At 45.6% G+C, this 21009-nt stretch overlaps 1 protein-coding gene across 1 annotated transcript in view; it reads right to left on the reverse strand.

The window, feature by feature from the left end:
- LOC311118527 (voltage-dependent P/Q-type calcium channel subunit alpha-1A-like) overlaps positions 1–21009 on the reverse strand; it is a gene marked incomplete at its 3' end in the record, with an annotated part of 32113 nt that overhangs the window by 10192 nt on the left and 912 nt on the right. Inside the window, exons 3-23 of the mRNA XM_084193321.1 lie at positions 20847–21009; positions 19236–19339; positions 18913–19028; positions 18717–18779; positions 18227–18313; positions 17856–18062; positions 17253–17365; positions 16937–17049; positions 16044–16175; positions 15743–15815; positions 13465–13582; positions 13123–13190; positions 12121–12224; positions 9757–9807; positions 8547–8682; positions 7076–7725; positions 6598–6947; positions 6166–6301; positions 5779–5908; positions 5430–5489; positions 5155–5261 (exon numbers count right to left, since the gene is read on the reverse strand). The exon at positions 20847–21009 is cut by the window's right edge and continues 25 nt beyond it. Coding sequence (XP_084049447.1) covers positions 5155–5261; positions 5430–5489; positions 5779–5908; positions 6166–6301; positions 6598–6947; positions 7076–7725; positions 8547–8682; positions 9757–9807; positions 12121–12224; positions 13123–13190; positions 13465–13582; positions 15743–15815; positions 16044–16175; positions 16937–17049; positions 17253–17365; positions 17856–18062; positions 18227–18313; positions 18717–18779; positions 18913–19028; positions 19236–19339; positions 20847–21009 — 3081 coding nt within the window. The remainder of the gene's footprint in view (positions 1–5154; positions 5262–5429; positions 5490–5778; positions 5909–6165; positions 6302–6597; positions 6948–7075; positions 7726–8546; positions 8683–9756; positions 9808–12120; positions 12225–13122; positions 13191–13464; positions 13583–15742; positions 15816–16043; positions 16176–16936; positions 17050–17252; positions 17366–17855; positions 18063–18226; positions 18314–18716; positions 18780–18912; positions 19029–19235; positions 19340–20846) is intronic.

A 21009-nucleotide genomic window follows, 5' to 3' on the forward strand; every position in this document is an offset into this window, starting at 1 on the left:
GTCTGTCTGACTGATCTATCAGAGTCTCTGTCTGTCTGTCTGACTGATCTATCAGAGTCTCTGTCTGTCTGTCTGTCTGTCTGTCTGTCTGTCTGTCTGTCTGTCTGTCTGTCTGTCTGTCTGTCTGTCTGTCTGCCTGCCTGTCTGTCTGTCTGTCTGTCTGTCTGTCTGTCTGTCTGTCTGTCTGTCTGTCTGTCTGTCTGTCTGTCTGTCTGTCTGTCTGACTGATCTATCAGCATCTCTGTCTGTCTGTCTGACTGATCTATCAGAGTATCTGTCTATCTGTCTGTCTGTCTGACTGATCTATCAGAGTATCTGTCTGTCTGTCTGTCTGTCTGATCTATCAGAGTCTCTGTCTGTCTGTCTTGCTGTCTGTCTTGCTGCCTGTCGGTCTGTCTGTCTGGCCCTTTGTCAAACATTCCATTATACCCAGAGACTAAAAACGCAGGCCTAACACAGAAAGAGAAACACACAAACATACATATACACTCAGATAGACACACACATATATACAGTATGCATACATTAAGATATACATATATATGCAACACACATAAATACATACAGACATACAGACATACAGACATACAGACATACAGAAAGACACACATATACATGAAATAAACAAACTCTTTGTTAGTGACACACACACACACGCACACACACACACACACACACAAATACACTTGACAGCGACACACACACATACACACATAACATGGCAGAGATATGGATCAGGGGGTCAATCCCACAGACGGGGGCACCACTGCCACCCTGGAGCACCGGCCACTCAGAGGAAGAAAGGCATGAAGTTGCCCCTAGACACTGATCTAGAATCAGATTAGTTTTTACCAGCCTAACGGGCAAGGTTAGGATTTGTGGTAGGACAATCTGATCTTAGATATGTGGTTTGATGCAACTTCTACCTTGAGCATGCCATTATTCCTACAAAGCATCCTTTCCTTCATCTCCTTCATATGACTGCAGATGTGAAAGGACTGGATAGGCAATGGTAATGATGCGAATGCTAGCTGGGCAATGCTAACATTCTGTGAACCTATCCAGTCAGGGATCATGAGAAAGAAGAGAGGAGGAGAAGAAGGAATGTAGGGGGGATCGATGAACAGTTTGTTTCTCTCCACAGGAGCAGAGTAAAGGAGTGAGGGATGGAGGGAGGGATGGAGGGAGGGAGGGAGGGAGGGGGGAAGGAGGGAATATTCTGCAGGCAGAGCCAGGCTTCTTTTTCTATCCTTCTCCCTTAGAGGAGAGGAACATGTACACTGTAATATGGTAATCTGTTAAGCAAAGGGAGCTATTGTTAGGGCCTAGGGAGTAAGGGTGGAAGGAAGGGACCATCCCTGAGGAGGTATAAGACATGCTTGGGAAGATACAAAGCGGAGTGATTTCTGTTTGTGAAACACGCAAACCCCTATCAGCTTATGAATTATCATATACTCAGAGCTATGATAGGTTCTTCATATGCATTAATGAAATGAATGTTAGTTATAACCATTCCCATTCTTATATGAATGTATATGGACCTCGAGTATGTATGTATGTGTGTATGTATGCTTATGGGCACATCATCCTCATACCCGTGGTTTCCTTTAGGGTTGGGCTTTCGATTCCATTTTGATTCAGTCAATTGAGATGATCAATTTAAATTGAATGAATGGTTTTGAAAATATCCCAGTATTTTCTTTGAAGGGGTTCAACATTTCGATTCAATTCCTGAATTGAGTGAATCAAAATGGAATCGACCACTGCCCTGGTCTCCATGTTTTTCCATTGTGCAATGATCCACCTGTATAAGGGGACTGGACATGTAGCATGTACAATAATCAACTCACAAGCCTTAACCAATGACTTTATATCATGCAACTATGTGTAAAATCATTGTCAAATCATATCCTAGGTCTAAATCAACCAGACCAGAGAAATCGGCATCATTTTGTGAGTTTTGGACACCATTTCAGGCGCCATGCTATATGATAAGAGGTCTGGATCATGAAAAAGCTAACAATGCTAGCACGGTCCAAAAACAACCCTTTTTTGGGGATCTGAGGGGTGATTGCATTCACCTTGCCGTCCGATGGGCTTAGGAGGGTCATTTTTGGACCAGGATTTTAGCTATACTGTCTGATATTTAAAACGTCCTCATACAGTGAGGGAAAAAAGTATTTGATCCCCTGCTGATTTTGTAAGTTTGCCCACTGACAAAGAAATGATCAGTCTATAATTTTAATGCTAGGTTTATTTGAACAGTAAGAGACAGAATAACAACAACAAAATCCTGAAAAACGCATGTCAAAAATTTTATAAATTGATTTGCATGTTAATGAGGGAAATAAGTATTTGACCCCCTCTCAATCAGAAAGACTTCTGGCTCCCAGGTGTCTTTTATACAGGTAACAAGCTGAGATTAGGAGCATGCTCTTAAAGGGAGTGCTCCTTATCTCAGTTTGTTACCTGTATAAAAGACACCTGTCCACAGAAGCAATCAATCAATCAGATTCCATACTCTCCACCATGGCCAAGACCAAAGAGCTCTCCAAGGACGTCAGGGACAAGATTGTAGACCTACACAAGGCTGGAATGGGCTACAAGACCATTGCCAAGCAGCTTGGTGAGAAGGTGACAACAGTTGGTGCGATTATTCGCAAATGGAAGAAACACAAAATAACTGTAAATCTCCCTCGGCCTGGGGCTCCATGCAAGATCTCACCTCGTGGAGTTGCAATGATTATGAGAACGGTGAGGAATCAGCCCAGAACTACACGGGAGGATCTTGTCAAGGATCTCAAGGCAGCTGGGACCATAGTCACCAAGAAAACAATTGGTAACACACTACGCCGTGAAGGACTGAAATCCTGCAGCGCCCGCAAGGTCCCCCTTCTCAAGAAAGCACATATACATGCCCGTCTGAAGTTTGCCAATGAACATCTGAATGATTCAGCGGAGAACTGGGTGAAAGTGTTGTGGTCAGATGAGACCAAAATGGAGCTCTTTGGCATCAACTCAACTCGCCGTGTTTGGAGGAGGAGGAATGCTGCCTATGACTCCAAGAACACCATCCCCACCGTCAAACATGGAGGTGGAAACATTATGCTTTGGGGGTGTTTTTCTTCTAAGGGGACAGGACAACTTTAACGCATCAAAGGGACGATGGACGGGGCCATGTACCATCAAATCTTGGTTGAGAACCTCCTTCCCTCAGCCAGGGCATTGAAAATGGGTCGTGGATGGGTATTCCAGCATGACAATGACCCAAAAAACACGGCCAAGGCAACAAAGGAGTGGCTCAAGAAGAAGCACATTAAGGTCCTGGAGTGGCCTAGCCAGTCTCCAGACCTTAATCCCATAGAAAATCTGTGGAGGGAGCTGAAGGTTCAAGTTGCCAAACGTCAGCCTCAAAACCTTAATGACTTGGAGAAGATCTGCAAAGAGGAGTGGAACAAAATCCATCCTGAGATGTGTGCAAACCTGGTGGCCAACTACAAGAAACGTCTGACCTCTGTGATTGCCAACAAGGGTTTTGCCACCAAGTACTAAGTCATGTTTTGCAGAGGGGTCAAATACTTATTTCCCTCATTAAAATGCAAATCAATTTATAACATTTTTGACATGCGTTTTTCTGGATTTTTTTGTTGTTATTCTGTCTCTCACTGTTCAAATAAACATACCATTAAAATTATAGACTGATCATTTCTTTGTCAGTGGGCAAACGTACAAAATCAGCAGGGGATCAAATACTTTTTTCCCTCACTGTAGACACCCATAGGCACAGAGGAGGATGTCCTCATGCATACAGACAACAGGTCATACACTATATTCCAGAAAAATCTTAACAGTCAGAAAAAACATTCACATTTTAGCATCACACCCAACCCAGCCATTCCCTTTAGTCTGTTGATCTATCCTGTGTCGGCCCATGTAATCACATTAAGACTCAGCATCTCTTTTCAAGAGAGTCAATGTATCATTGACAAGGTATCAATGTACTATTCCAAGACCTACCCCGCCTGCCTATTCCCATCTCATCTTTATCCTTTCTCACCCCTTCCTCTCTCTCGCTCAACCCCACCTGCCCCCACCTGCCCCCACTCCAGCCCTAACCCCCTTGTCTCAACCTTAACCCTCTTCTGATCCCAGCTACAACCCCAGCACTTCTCTTTCCCCACACCCCACATCCAGCTCCAGTTCCATTTAGCCTTAGCCTTAGCCCCAGCACTTACCCCATCCTAAACCTTTATTTCAATAAGGCAACCTTCTTTATCCCACACCAAGCTCCATCCCCAGCCATAGTACCAGCTCCATCACCAGCCATAGCACCTGTCCCACTCCCAGCCCAAGATCAGGCAGTGGCGTGCAGAAGAAGGAAGCTGAAATACCTGCTCCGTTGGAGGGGTGGAGGAGGGGTGCGGCTCGGGCCCCTCAGCTCCAGAACCGCCTGGGACACTAAAGGGTTACAGGTGCCTGGGGTGGTCCTCACACCCACGGGAGATAAGGGGGAGGAGAGGGGCGAGAGAGGGGGGCGTAGTGGACATTGGGAGAGAAAGGGGGAGGGGGATAGTGGTTGACCGCAGGGGGGAGGAGGGGAAACGAGGAGCGAGGGGGGCAGGTGAGATGGGGAGCGAGGGAGCGGGGTAAAGGACAGGAGGAGATGGAAGGGGTTGCCTCTGGTGAAAGATGATTGAGAGGGGGCATAGGGGAAACGGTAGTGCCAGTAGCCTGGGGAGTTGGATGTTATGGGAAGGTTGTGGGAAGGTTGTTGAGGTGCTTGCCAAAGACATCAGATTATGTATCATAATCGAGTGAGACAGAGCAAGACAGACAGAGGAGGTAAGACAAAGACAGAGTGAGACAGTAGAGAGAGAGCGTGGGAGTGTGAACGTGAGACAGAGCAAGAGCATGGGATAGATAGAGACAGAGAGAGAGTGACAGAAGAGAGAAGAGAGAGCGACAGAGGAGAGAGTGAGAGAGTAGGGCTTTGCTCCAGGGCGCCTGTGAGGCTGGTTGCGCTGTGACGATGTGACCCCTTGGAGGATAGCAGAGAGAGGGGGCAGTGTGGGGAGAGGAGGAGAGGGGGCAGCAGGCAGGACAAGAGAGAGAGAGTTGGGGGAGAGGAGGTGATGGGGCAGGAGGGTCACTTACGTGAAGGCGAAGGCCACCAGAGCACCACTAACCACTATAAAGTCCAGGATGTTCCACAGGTCACGGAAATAGGAGCCCTGGTGCAACACCAGGCCCAGATCCACCATCTGAGAGAAGGGGGGGGGTTGGAGAGAGAGAAGGAGGAAGAGGGGGGGAGAGAGAGAGAAAAAGAGAGAAAGAGAGGGGGGGGCGGTAGAGTAAGGGAGATGGAGAGATTGATTGTCTCACATCAGAAAATAACAAGTATAGCTAGAGTGAAGTAGATTCAGAGTTACCTTAATCAACATCTCAAAGGTGAACACTCCCGTAAACACATAGTCGAAGTAGCGCAGAACCTGCATAAAGGGAGAGAGAGGACACAGAGTTAGCATGGGTAAAGTAGAAGCTAGTTAATAGTCCAGTTAGCATGGAGGGTATAGTAAAAGTTAGCTAATAGCTAAGTTAGCATTGAGGTTAAAGTAGAAGTTAGCTATAATAGCTAAGTTAGCATGGAGGGTAAAGTAGAAGCTAGCTAAACTAGCTATGTTAGCATAGGGGGTAAAGTAAAAGTTAGCTAATAGCTAAGTTAGCATGGAGAGTAAATAGAAGCTAATATGGACACAGAGCTAGCATTGAGTGTCTCACATTGTTGCGAGGTGATTCTGGCCAGACGGGGTCTTCTGCTGCCAGGGCGATACTGCTCATAGCGATGGTAGACAGGATACCAAACTCAAAGAATTTCAGAGTCACAATGTAGTGGCATAGTCTCCGGAACCTGATCACACACACAGACACACACACACACACACACACAAGCACGCACGTACACACACAGACACACACACACACACACATTGCAACAACTACAGAAAATCATCATTAATATAATTAATAATGAATATACGTTTGTGTGTGTGATTGTGATTGTGATTGTGTGTGTGTGTGTGTGTGTGTGTGTGTGTGTGTGTGTGTGTGTGTGTGTGTGTGTGTGTGTGTGTGTGTGTGTGTGTGTGCATGCATGCGCCCACTTACGGGTTGGTGGTAGAGAGGATGAACATGGAGCTATAGGGAGGCATTGGTTTGGGTCCATCTTCATCACCCTTCTCATCATCATCATCATCCTTATCCTCCTTCTTAGGCAGAGGCTCCGTGTTAGCATTCTTATTGACTGGAGGGAGGCAAGAGAGTGAGGGAGGAGAGAGAGAGAGTGAGAGGGAGGGAGGGGGGGGTGGATAGGAAAGGAAAGGAAAGGAAAGGAAAGGAAAGGAAAGGAAAGGAAAGGAAAGGAAAGGAAAGGAAAGGAAAGGAAAGGAAAGGAAAGGAAAGAAGAAAGAAGAATTCAGAAATAGCATGGCATGTGTGGCTGTTTCTCAATGTTTTGACTGAAGATGTCACCTGATAAACCTTGGTCATTCACAGTCTCCCTCCATCCCCCTCCCCTCCTCTTTCCTCCCTCTCTCTCACCCTGTAGTATGGCGTTGTGGGAAGGTATGTCCACTGCCGTGTGGTCCGCTATCTGGGTGCTACTTCCGTATGCAGGAACCAGGCTTCCATCTGTGCCCAAGTGGGAGCTGCTGTTGGTCAGGTGAGTGTTGAGGCCTGCAGGGCCAAAGCCTGGGCCTGGAGTAATGTGGTTGGCTGGGCTGGGGAGGCCCGAGGCTGGGCAGGGCTGCTGGGTGGAGCCTGGGGGTAGCTGGGGCTGGCTGGTGGCCAGTTTACTGTTCATGACATTGTCCATGTCCTCGCTGTACTGGCTGTCCTGTCTACAGAGGCTCTTTTGGATGGGCCGTGTGGTGGACAGGTTGGGACCATCCCTATAGAGGGAAAGAGAAGGAAAGAAAGGAAGAAAGGGAGAAATTAGAGAGATTGAAGGAAGAGAAGAAGTATGGAAATGTCTGAAAGGTTCTGAGAACTACAGGGTGTGTGTCAGGGTCTCACTCACTTCCTGCGGTGTTGCCGCGTCCTCTTCCCCTCACCATCACACCCTGACTGAGTGCCATGTCGATGCCGCCTCTGCCTCCTCTCACCTCCCTCACCCCCCTCCTGCTCCCCCTCGCCTCCTCCTTCTGTCCCCCTGCTCTTGTGCCGAATTTCCCCTCCTCCTCCACCACCTCCTCCTCCACCTCCCCCCTCTTTGTCCTCTGGGGGCATGCGGTGCTGGCGGGGTTTCCTGTGCTCCGATGAGCCCACCTGGCCCCGTGGGTGGTGGTGCCTCCTCTGGGGCCTCACCTCTCCACTCTGGCCCAGTATCGTTGCATCTAGGCAGGTATGGGAGGAGTGGTGGTGTTGGAGCTCCTGGTGCTCCTTGCTCTCCTTGCGGCTCCTGCGGCTCTCCGTAGAGTCCGCCCTCTCGTAGGGCCTTCCAGGGCCCGAACCAGACCCTGAGACCCCACCTCCTCCTCCCCCACCTCCTCTCTCGTGGGCGTGTGTCTGCTTGCGGAGCAGCTCGTCGGCGTGCTGCTGGCTGAGGCGGGGTTCAGGTTCTTTGGTGGTCTTGTTGGTGTTGTTGTTGCGGTTCTCCTGGGGGTCCACCACTAGAGGGCGGTCTGTATGGGTCTTCATGTCGGGACGGATGTGGCGGGAGCAGTTCACCTGGAAGAAAGTGGGAGGGGAGGGGGGGAAGGAGGGAGAGGTTGGGTTGGGAGAGTTGTAAGCAGGGGACGGACGAAGAAGGCCAGGCGGAATCAAAGGAGAGGCATAATATCGTTAGCATCCCAGAGGTCATATAACCTCCTGTAACGCTTTATTTTTCTAAAACTTTATTAAATGATTGGTAATTAGCCAATAATTGTAATTATTTAATTAATTGACAAAAGCACCAACCACTATGTCACATTTGGTACCAGGTAGTTACCAAGTAGTTACCAGGTAGTTACCAATTATGCTGAACTAGATGAGGTAAGTACCAGAAGGTATCATGCAGGTAAGTATCAGCTTGACCCAAACCAATAAAAAACGTTAACAACTTTCCCAATTTCTCCCCTTTCTGTGTTCCATCGCTCTCCCCCCCCCCCTTCTCCATTATGTTTGTTGTCTCTCACTGTCTCCCTCCTTACCCCCCTCCCTGGGGCGGCAGGTAGCCTAGAGGTTAGAGCGTTGAGACAGTAACCGAAAGGTTACTTGTTTGAATCCCAGAGCCAGCAAGGTGGAAAAATCTGCTGTTCTGCCCTTGAGCATGGTAGTTAACCCCCACAGCAACTGCTCCCCTGGCGCCAATGACATGGATGTCGATTAAGGCAGCCCCCCGCACCTCTCTGATTCAGCTTAAATGCGGAAGACACATTTCGGTTGAATGCATTCAGTTGTGCAACTGACTAGGTATCCCCCTTTCCATCCCTCCACCCTCCTTTCTTTCCTTCCATCCTTCCCTCCTCCCCTCTCTGTCTCCTCCCCCCTCCCTCCTCTCTCCTTGCCTTCCAGCGGTCCTCTGGGTCCAGTTCGTTGTAGAGGGCCTCTCTGCTGGTCATTAGAGTCTGTTTCCTCAGCTCCTTGGTCCTCTGTTCCCACACTGACTTACTACCACCCTTACTGTTCTTCTGCTGCTCCTTACTACAGGGATGGAGAGAGGGGAGAGAGGAGGGATAGGGGGGGGGGGGGCAGAGAGAGAGGTAGAGGATCGAAGAGATTAGAGAAGAGAGAGGAAAGAAGAGAGCAGGGGAGAGAGAGAGGAGGGAGGCAAGATGGAGGAAAGGTGGGAAGAGTTGGACAGAGTTGGATGAAAGAGGAGAGAAGACAGGGGAGAAGAGAGAGGAGAAAAGAGAGGTTAAGAAATAGAGACAGAAAGCATGATGGAGAGCAGAGGAGAAGGAGGGGAGGCAGAGAGGGAGAGAAAAGAGAGGATGGGTGGAGAGGTCAAATACCAGGTTAAGCAGTCAAATAAGAGTCAAATATACAAACACACAGACGTACAGAAACCTACATACACAAGTATACAGAAATAGAAACATAAGCAAATACACAAACACACACTGTAGAGCTCACACACACACACATGTAAAGGGTCACCTTGCTGGACCTACAGGGCAGAAACACAGAGCTACTGAAGGTGTATGGTCGACCACAGTTTCCCAAAGCAGTGGGCAGACCAGCCCCACTTTGGGAAATCACACAGAGAGAGGCACAAGATGGAGAATGATATTGAGGCAAGGTTAGGATATTACACAGTCGACCAGGAAACCCAACCCAAAAGGACCCAAAGAAACAACCAAAATGGAGTCATCAACAAAAATACCCAAAATGGAAGTTCTGAGAAAAAATGGGCAAACCTCAGATGACACTCTATTCTCCAAATGTTGCACCACCCTTATGAAAGGCTCAGGTCAACAGTAGTGCACTATATGGGGAATAAGGTGCCAATTGAGATGTTGCCAACGAAATAACCAAAATGGCGCCCCAGACCCACTAACTCCCTTTCCCAGGGACCACAGTCAACCACAGTAAAGCCACAGCCATACTGCGGGGAGCAGCCAACAGATAATATATTCAAAATAAGCCAACTCAGAAACCCCCCCAAAAAGCAAGGGAGTAAAGAAATGATAATTAGAGGGGGATAACTAAAACAGGATGGAGAGGAAAGGAAAAGCGGGCGGAAAAAAAACAGAAGGAGTATAAATGAGTAAATACCAGTCCAGAAAGGGGTCGGAAGCGTTGTGACCTGTGCTGTTTACTTTCTCGCTGAGGAGGGAAACAGTCGGTGAGTGACATGACACAGAGAACACACGCATGCCTAATTCACATTATATGACCAACCAGAGCCAAGCAGAGCTGTACTGGGCTGGCCTGGTTACGCATCCACCATAGTGGCTGGAACCATGCTGGAAATAACCATGTGAAAAAAAGATATCCGAGCCAGTACAGTACATTAAGGGTCGGCCCTATAGTGTGAATGAGGCAGCACACTCCTCAACCCTCCCCAACAAACACACACACAACGCACTAGTTTACACTAACAAATACACACACACCATTTCAACTCACACTGCTCAGACAACCATCTTGCTATGTCTCTATTCATCATTCTCTCCATTTCTATTCTGTTCTCTTCATATTTCTCTTTTTATCTTCTTCTCCTTTCTCTTTCCAGTTTTCTACTTTCTTTCTCTTGCACAAACTTTCTTTTATCCCTCTATACTTTTCTCATAATATTTCTCTATCTCAAGATCCACATCTCCCTTCCACTACACAGGCATCCATATCTCTCTATCTCACATTTTGTCTCTCTTCCACAAATTCTATAGCACTGTCTTCAGTTTATCTATACATCTCTCCATTCATTCTACCATACACAGACTACCCTTCAAACAAAGGCAGTTTCTATCTCTCTACAACTAGGTAGAGAGACAATCATTTCTCAAGTCACAAACCGTTACCCAGGTCTTCTGGTTGTCATGACATATTTACAACATGTGTTATGTCATCATTATAATAGTGTTGTCATCATTATAATAGTGTTAAATCATCATTATAATAGTGTTAAGTCATCCTTATAATAGTGTTAAGTCATTATAATAGTGTTATGTCATCATTAGAATAGTGTTAAGTCATCATTAGAATAGTGTTAAGTCATCATTATAATAGTGTTGCGTCATCATTAGAATAGTGTTAAGTCATCATTATAATAGTGTTATGTCATCATTATAATAGTGTTATTTCATCATTATAATAGTGTTATGTCATCATTATAATAGTGTTATTTCATCATTATAATAGTGTTATGTCATCATTATAATAGTGTTATTTCATCATTATAATAGTGTTATGTCATCATTATAATAGTGTTATGTCATCATTATAATAGTGTTATTTCATCATTATAATAGTGTTATTTCATCATTATAATAGTGTTATGTCATCATTATAATAGTGTTATTTCATCATTATAATAGTGTTATGTCATCATTATAATAGTGTTATGTCATCATTATAATAGTGTTATGTCATCATTATAATAGTGTTATTTCATCATTATAATAGTGTTATGTCATCATTATAATAGTGTTATGTCATCATTATAATAGTGTTATGTCATCATTATAATAGTGTTATGTCATCATTATAATAGTGTTATGTCGGCCTTGTGAAGGAGGGGTCAGGTAAAGTGTAACCCATTTAGATCCAGAGACAAATCTTCTTCCCAGAGTCCCAGACAGGGACTCAGAGTATCTCCTAACCTGCTTTAGCAAGTGTGAAGATTCCAGCTTGGAAAATCCCTGCTTGCAAAGCTATTACATATGCGGATGAATGATTTGGATTTATACTGGCATGGTGGGGCAGTGCTAGGAATGACGTCACAGTCACCTCATTAGTGGAAACCATTCCTAGTATTGCCATATCAATGCACCTTTAGCTGTCTTACAGACTGGGAAACATGTCCAAGACACAACACACAACAATAGTCAACACACCACAGAAAAGTACACATCAAAAGTGGGCTACGTCAGAGATTGACTGATGGGTGTGTGTGTGTGTGTGTGTATGTATGTAAGTATTTGCTTGCGTACATACGTGTTCATGTTTCAGAGTAGAAACAACAGTTATGACCTTACTATAATAGTAGTGAAGGTCAACTCTATGTGTGATATTGGCAGTGTGTCCCTACATCCTCAGGCTCCCCTGCTGTGATATTATAAGGGCTGTGGACCGTGGACACACTGTGAACTTTACCATGTGAGAACTGAGAGCTGCAGAGAAAGGATCTAAGACTCACTGCTTCCTACTGGAGGAGGAGATCAAACACTAGTGTGTGCGTGTGCGTGTACATGTGCGTGTGTGTCTGTGTGTGTGTGTGTGTGTGTGTGTGTGTGTGTGTGTGTGTGTGTGTGTGTGTGTCTGTGTGTGTGTGTGTGTGTGTGTGTGTGTGTGCGAGCAAGCGCGCAGGTGTCTGTATGTGCACCTGAAAAGTGGACACACTAAGGGAGATGAGGGGACAAGGATGAGAGAAACAACAGAGAGAGATATGGAAAGAGAGAAAGAAAGAGAGATACTTACGCCGCTATGGAGAGGTTGGCTGCAGACTGAGGGCTTACTTCGGCCACCTCCTTGGCTTTCTGTAAAGCATTTTTCTTGGAAGCGGCTTCCTCTTCCTGCTCGTCCTACCAAAGACAGAGAGTGAGAGGGGGGGGTGGGGTTGGGGGGGGGGGGGGGGGGGGGGGGGGTGGAAGAGGAGAAATACATAGTAGGGAGCGAGAGAGGGGAGGATAAAAAGCAGAGATAGAGGAGGTTGATACAAATGGTAGACAGTGTGAGAAAATAGAGCAATGACATTTATAGATAAGAGAAAGCGGGATTTTGACATTTACATTTTTAGCAGACGCTCTTATCCAGAGCGACTTACAGTTAGTGAGTGCATCTATTTTTCATACTGGCCCCCCGTGGGAAACGAACCCACAACCCTGGCATTGCAAGCGCCATGCACTACCAACTGAGCTACAGGGGACTGTCCAGATTCATGGAGACACAGAAGAAGAGGTGAAGCGAGAGGGCTGACTCCGCCCCCAAAATCAGTCCACGCGAGAATGAAGCGTGAAGCAGACCAAGTGGGGATTTTTTGTATGGCGACAATTAGAGAGTTTTGAACTTGGTCAAAAGAAAATGTAATTCCTAACTTGGTAAGTGAGGCTTATTTAATAGAATAAAAGTTTCATAATGTTTAGGTTGTTACGAATGTATTGATATAAGTGGACGCACGTGGCATGCCGGCAACTTTGAGAAAAACTATTTTATATCGGAGTTGTGCCTGTTGTTCACATGCGTATCTGCCCTCTCATTGGCTAGAATGTTCCTGCCTGTTCCCGCCTTTTCCCGCCTGCCTTCCGCCTTTGCAGACATTTATTCCCATTGTTAGAGCAGACAGTTCAATATCTTGTCAACATATAGATAATCTTTGATGGAGAGCTAGAGCTGACAGGGTGAGAGGTCATTTCCTGAACTGAAGGGTCATTCTATTTGACCCCAGTAGGCGTGGCTAGGTCAGTGCACAAAGTACTGTACCTTAGTGAGTTCCTGTGCGTTAGCCAGATTGTCCACAGCGATGGCCAAGAACACATTCAGCAGAGTGTCTGAGAGCAAAGGGTTAAAGACAGAGACTACACACAACACAGTGTGTGGGATTGAGACTGTGTGTGTGTGTGCGTACGTGTGTGTACGTGCATGTGTGTGTGTGTGCATGAGCATGTGCATGTGCGTGCTTGTGTGTGTGTGGGTAGGTGGGTGTGCTATGTATGTACATGCATGCATGTGTGTGTGTGTACGTGTGTGTGTGTGTGTGTGTGTGTGTGTGTGTGTGTGTGTGTGTGTGTGTGTGTGTGTGTGTGTGTGTGTGTGTAAGGATACAGTTGCCGAAGAGTGTGAGCACGATGAAGAAGACTGAGAAGACCATTCCGTTGTTGACTCCTCCCTGAGACTCGATTCCATCATACATTACCATGTTCCAGTCTTCTCCGGTCAGGATCTGGGGGGAGAACACACTCTTAATAAAGATGTAGGTATTAATTTGAGGCAGTTTGCTACAGCAGAAAAATAATCCTCCAGCAACAGGAAATGTGAATTATTCTGTGGATTATACAGTGGGGAAAAAAAGTATTTAGTCAGCCACCAACTGTGCAAGTTCTCCCACTTAAAAAGATGAGAGAGGCCTGTAATTTTCATCATTGGTACACGTCAACTATGACAGACAAATTGAGAAAAAAAATCCAGAAAATCACATTGTAGGATATTAATTAATTTATTTGCAGATTATGGTGGAAAATAAGTATTTGGTCACCTACAAACAAGCAAGATTTCTGGCTCTCACAGACCTGTAACTTCTTCTTTAAGAGGCTCCTCTGTCCTCCACTCGTTACCTGTATTAATGGCACCTGTTTGAACTTGTTATCAGTATAAAAGACACCTGTCCACAACCTCAAACAGTCACACTCCAAACTCCACTATGGCCAAGACCAAAGAGCTGTCAAAGGACACCAGAAACAAAATTGTAGACCTGCACCAGGCTGGGAAGACTGCATCTGCAATAGGTAAGCAGCTTGGTTTGAAGAAATCAACTGTGGGAGCAATTATTAGGAAATGGAAGACATACAAGACCACTCATAATCTCCCTCGATCTGGGGCTCCACGCAAGATCTCACCCCGTGGGGTGAGCAAAAATCCCAGAACCACACGGGGGGACCTAGTGAATGACCTGCAGAGAGCTGGGACCAAAGTAACAAAGCCTACCATCAGTAACACACTACGCTGCCAGGGACTCAAATCCTGCAGTGCCAGACGTGTCCCCCTGCTTAAGCCAGTACATGTCCAGGCCCGTCTGAAGTTTGCTAGAGTGCATTTGGATGATCCAGAAGAGGATTGGGAGAATGTCATATGGTCAAACTCAACTCGTCGTGTTTGGAGGACAAAGAATGCTGAGTTGCATCCAAAGAACACCATACCTACTGTGAAGCATGGGGTGGAAACATCATGCTTTGGGGCTGTTTTTCTGCAAAGGGACCAGGACGAATGATCCGTGTAAAGGAAAGAATGAATGGGGCCATGTATCGTGAGATTTTGAGTGAAAACCTCCTTCCATCAGCAAGGGCATTGAAGATGAAACGTGGCTGGGTCTTTCAGCATGACAATGATCCCAAACACACCGCCCGGGCAACGAAGGAGTGGCTTCGTAAGAAGCATTTCAAGGTCCTGGAGTGGCCTAGCCAGTCTCTAGATCTCAACCCCATAGCAAATATTTGGAGGGAGTTGAAAGTCTGTGTTGCCCAGCGACAGCCCCAAAACATCACTGCTCTAGAGGAGATCTGCATGGAGGAATGGGCCAAAATACCAGCAACAGTGTGTGAAAACCTTGTGAAGACTTACAGAAAACGTTTGACCTGTGTCATTGCCAACAAAGGGTATATAACAAAGTATTGAGAAACTTTTGTTATTGACCAAATACTTATTTTCCACCATAATTTGCAAATATATTCATAACAAATCCTACAATGTGATTTTCTGGATTTTTTTTTCTCATTTTGTCTGTCATAGTTGACGTGTACCTATGATGTAAATGACAGGCCTCTCTCATCTTTTTAAGTGGGAGAACTTGCACAATTGGTGGCTGACTAAATACTTTTTTTCCCCACTGTAAATACTGGACATTTTTTTGAAGGGGTTGATCAATTTTTCATTGGGGCAAATCAAGTCTGACATTTTAAATGGAAGTTACAAACTTTAGAAACCTTTTTAAACCTTGAATACACTACAAGTTTGCATTTCCTGCTGTTCAGGAAAATTATCAGAACAAAAGAGTGATCAAATTAAGATCCTACGTCTGTACAGACACTCATACACTCGTACCACTGTACACACAATCTTATACACACACACACTCTTAAACACATACACTCTTATACACACACGCTTTGCACACATGTTAGGACTGCTTATCTCGGGACTGCTTACATACTCTCCTCTCCTTTAACCTACCTTTACACTCATCTATCCCCTTTCTTTCTCTCTTATCCCACATTTCCAGTGCGCTACCACTCCCTCTCCCACTCTTCTCCTGCCCTCTTTTCTCATTCCATTCTCTCCTTCCTTTCTCTCCCCTCTCCACTCCCCCCTCCCGTCTTTATCCACTCACCTGGAACACAGTCATTATTGCTGCAGGGAAAGTATCAAAGTTGGTCGGGGGAGTGCCAGATTCAAAATTAAACCTAGAGGATAAACAGAGAGAAATGGAGGAAGAGAGAGAGAGAGAGCGAGAGAAAGAGAGAGAGAGAGAGAGAGAGAGAGAGAGAGAGAGAGAGAGAGAGAGAAAGAGATTAAAGACGGCTCCAAACACACAGACACTGAGGACAAAGAGTGACAGGGAAGGGGAGGAAGGGGGAGGAAGGATGAAAGGGGCCAGAAAAGAGGGGAAAAGAAGAGAAGGAGGTACTGACTGTCCTCCGAAGAGTTGCATGCCCAACAGAGCGAAGACGACGATAAAGAGGAAGAGGAGGAAGAGCAGGCTTATAATGGATTTCATGGAGTTGAGCAGAGATACAACCAGGTTCCTCAAAGATGCCCAGTACCTGACAGAGAGAGAGAGAGCAGTAGAGAGAGAGAGAGAGAAAAAAAGTGAGAGAGAGAGGGAGGGAGGAGGGAGGGAGGGAGGGAGGGGGGAGAGAGGGCGAGAAAGATAGGAGAAAGAGAGAGCATGTGAGAGAGAGAGGAAGGAGAGTGAAAGAGAGAGAGGTCACAGCAGCAAGATTTGTGACCTGTTGCCACAAGAAAAGGGCAACCAGTGAAGAACAAACACCATTGTAAATACAACCCATATTGATGTTTATGTATTTTCCCTTTTGTACTTTTCTATTTGCACATCGTTACAACACTGTATATATACATAATATGACATTTGAGATGTCTTTATTCTTTTGGAACTTGTGTGAGTGTAATATTTACTGTTCACTTTTTATTGCTTATTTCACTTTTGTTTATCCATTTCACTTGCTTTGGCAATGTAAACATATGTGTCCCATGCCAATAAAGCCCCTTGAATTGAATTGAATTGAGAGAGGTGGGGGAGAGAGGGTGGGAGAGAGAGAGCATGTGAGAGAGAGAGAGAGAGAGAGAGAGAGAGAGAGAGAGAGAGAGAGAGAGAGAGAGAGAGAGAGAGAGAGAGAGAGAGAGAGAGAGAGAGAGAGAGAAAGAGAGAGAGAGAGAGAGACAGTTTAGAAAAGCCTAACAATTTCTAATTTCCTTTCATGGTCGTTTGTTAATGAGACATGCTGACAAACAGATTGATAAGATATCAGATACAGAGGTTGACACAAAGTCAGTAGAGACTTACTTGGTGACTTTGAAGATTCTCAGTAACCTTAGAGCTCGTAATACACTGATACCAAAGGATGTCCCAGGCTGGATAAAACCCCACAGCACCTCGAATATGCTGCCACATATTACCTGCCACACACACACACACGATTAGTGACGTTATCCAAAACATGTGGTCATAAAATAATGTGTGAGTGCGTGTGTTTACTGTATTGGTGTGTGTGTGTGTTCACTGTATTCATGTGTTTACTGTGTGTTTGTGTGTGTGTGTGTGTCATATATGCCTTGTGTGCACCGTGTGTACCCTAGAGCAGACGAGTTCCACCACTCACAATGCAGTCAAAGCAGTTAAAGGAGGAGTGAAAGTAAGGCTGTGACCCCAGTCCATAAATCTTTATACCCATCTCAGACATGAAGATACTCAAGAAGACGAACTCCGCAAAGTCTGGAAGAGGTGAAAAGAGAGAGGGAACAGGGGAGAGAAAGTGGGAAAGATCAGAAGTGAGCGAGCATGAAAATACAGGAGGATGATATCAAAAGAAAAGGAATAAAGAGGGGTATTGAAAAATTAACTGTAAGAAACAATCAGAGAGGCAGAGAGAGAAAGAAAGAAAAGTAGCTAGAATTTCCATCCATCCACCCATCTATCCATCCATCAATCCTTCATCCCTCCCTCCCACCATCCCTCCCACCATCCCTACCTCTCTCTCTCTCTCTGTCTCTCTCTCTCTCTCTCTGTGTCTCTCTCTCTCTCTCTCTCTCTCTCTCTCTCTCTCTCTCTCTCTCTCTCTCTCTCTCTCTCTCTCTCTCTCTCTCTGTCTCTCTGTTTCTCTGTCTGTCTGTCTCTCTCTCTCTTTCTCTCCCTCTCTAGCCCTCCCTCCCTAAGCCTCCCTCCCTCCCAGCCTCCATCCCTCCCTCCCAGTATGTCTACTCACAGAGGAAGTCTGATAGTGGTTCAGGCTGGTCGTAGTGTACTACAGCCACACACATGGTGTTCAGTCCCACCAGACACAGTACACTCCAGTAGAAATACTGGGTCTTCACAATGCGTCGGATGAAGAAACGCAGACGACGCTCCCTCTTATGGAAGTTAGAGCCCTCCAGCTTTGAACTCTTCAGACTGGTCCGCGCAAAGGGAGAACCTGGGAGGATAGGAGAAGAGTGGGAAGAGGAGAAAGGGATGGAGGAGAGGAGAAGAGTGGGAAGAGGAAAGGGGGATGGGGACAGGAGTGGCGAGAAAAAAACACATTTGATTAGCATGTAACATCTTGTGTGTGTGTGTGTGTGTGTGTGTGGTGTTTCTTACCCACTGCCAGGTCTCCATCCCCATCCTCTGGGTTAAGGAGATCTGTTTTGTTCTTGTGGTTTTTGATGGTGGGTCTCCTGCGGGTGCCTGAATGGGACAAACAGAACACAGTTACGCACAACTGCTCACTATAGAACACGCAAACAAACACTGGCACAGTAGCAAAGATGCTACATTTACACTAGTAAAGATGCTACATTTACACTAATAAAGATGATACATTTACACTAGTAAAGATGATACGTTTACACTAGTAAAGATGCTACATTTACACTAGCAAAGATGCTACATTTACACTAGTAAAGATTCTACATTTACACTAGCAAAAATGCTACACTTACACTAGCAAAGATGATACATTTACACTAGTAAATATGCTACATTTACACTAACAATGATGCTACATTTACACAATGCTATATTTTCTCATTGTCTGTCTGTATATACATATTATTATCATATCTACGTCACTACACACACAAACACACACACACTGTGGGGTAAATACCGTCAAAGGCATCAGGGTCTTCATCGTCTGCTAAGATCACTTCTTCTATAGGAAGGAAAAGTGAAGTAAACAATAACATGGGAATGCTTATGGCAATATATATAACATATATAACATAAATATGTAACATAGGGTTCCAAGTATGTTGTGTGTGCAGTTCTATATGATGATAATGTACCTGCTTTACAAATCCACTCCAGGTATCCATTGAGCTCTCTCTCTATCTGCTGCTGTCTCCTCAGCTTCAGAAACTCACTCCTGTTCTCCACTCGCTCTCTCTCTTTGGCAAACTCCCTGGGGTAGACACACACACACATATCAACACACACATATCAGCTGAAACACACATATAGATCTATACAATGACATATACACAGACATATTATATACACACACACATGCACACACGCACACATCTCCCACACACACACGGACGTGCGCCCACACACACACACTCTCCCACACACACACACATGCGTGCACACACACACACACACTTACCCAGACAGTACACCCAGTACCAGGTTCAACATGAAGAAAGAGCCGATGATGATGAGGGGGATGAAGTACATCCAGTTCCACGCGCTCCCTGAGGCATCGTTGCTCTGCAAACACACATATTTATTTATTTCTTAATCATTCATCTATTGATCTATTCATTGATCTAGTAATTCATCTTTCCCTTCTTTGACTAGAGAGGTTACACTGAGATGTAGATTTTATAAAGCGAAAGAATAGCAGACTATTTTCAGGACCTTTTGTATAAACTGGGACGGGGCCACCACAATAAGGTGTTGATTAGAACATGGTTTTATACAGTATACTGTACAGAGTATCTACCATTTAAACAGTTCAGCTGCACAGAATGTAACACTCTTCCTCTCTCTTTTTCCCTCACCCTTTCTCTCCCTCTCATCCTCATCCCTCCATTCCCCTTCTCTCTCCAACCCCCCTTTCTCTCCCTCTCTCATCCCTCCCTGTCTTGCTGTATTTCCCCCTAAACAGAGTCCATCACAGAATGTAACGTTCTTTCTCTCTCCCATACACCCTCCTTCCTTCCTTCCTTCCTTCCTTCCTTCCTTCCTTCCTCCCTCCCTCCCTATGTCTGTGGGCTTGGCTGCTGTTGCTGTGTGCTGTACTGAATGTACTGCAGCCTTTTTAGCCATTAAACTTTCAGCACTTTCCTCCTCAGCAGCTGCAAGAATAACTCTGACTGAACAGGCCTGTTAAATATAGAGCAGCACCGCCACCGAGTGAGACTGATGGAGGAGCGAGAAGAAGGGAAGGGGCAGAAGGTGGAGGGAGGGGGAAGGGGGGAGAGTGGGAGAAAGGGGGAGGCCAACGGGGGGAGAGGGACAGTGAGTGATTGGTTGTGGTGAGGTGGGGGGAGTAGGAGGAAGAGAAGAGGAATGGAGATGGAGAGACATTTTAAGGAAGCAGATAGAGCGAGGAAAGAGAAGAGGGGGAAGAGAGGGAAGGGGAGGATGGAATGTATGCCCATAGAGACTGCTGTGGATGGGACTACACTCACATTACCCCACTGCCCTCATCCACCTCTCTGTCACCATAGCAACCATTGCCACTGGCAGCAGGGCACTATTCACTGTGTCTTAGGTATGGGCACACAATACAGTATATGAGTAAATGCTATGGGCATATTTGTATAGCAGTGAAACATGTATTGTATAAATTGGTGGGTAATTACCATGTAATTTACTAGTAAATACCATACAAATCAATTATCCAGGTTGTAGTTGGACTAGTTAGCCACAGATCTAGGATCAGTTTATCTTGCCTCAATTCTAACCGAAACCCAAAATGAAACCTGAACCCGATCTCAAACCCAAACCAAAGACTAAACTTGAACCCGATCTCAAACCCCAAACCAATCCTGAATCCAATCCCAAACACAAAGACAAAACCAAACCCGATCTCAAGCCAAACCCAAACCTAAAACCAAATCCAAACTCCTGATCTTAAACCCAAAACCAAACCCGAACTCAAACCCTAACCCAACTGTAACTCACATAATAGTCCAGCTCTTTAACCATTAAGTAAATGCCATAATACCCCTAATACAGACCCACTGTGATGTGAAGTACCATAACTCACATAGTAGAGCAGGTCAGTCCATCCCTCCATGGTAATACACTGGAAGACTGTGAGCACGGCAAACAGGATGTTGTCAAACTGGGTGATGCCGTAGTTAGGCCCCAGCCAATACTGTCGACACACGGTCCCGTTTGGACATAGTCTCGATGGGGCTTCGGTCCCA

Source organism: Coregonus lavaretus, assembly GCF_964263955.1.
Source record: "Coregonus lavaretus genome assembly, contig: HAP1_SCAFFOLD_4616, whole genome shotgun sequence".
Taxonomy (NCBI): domain Eukaryota; kingdom Metazoa; phylum Chordata; class Actinopteri; order Salmoniformes; family Salmonidae; genus Coregonus; species Coregonus lavaretus.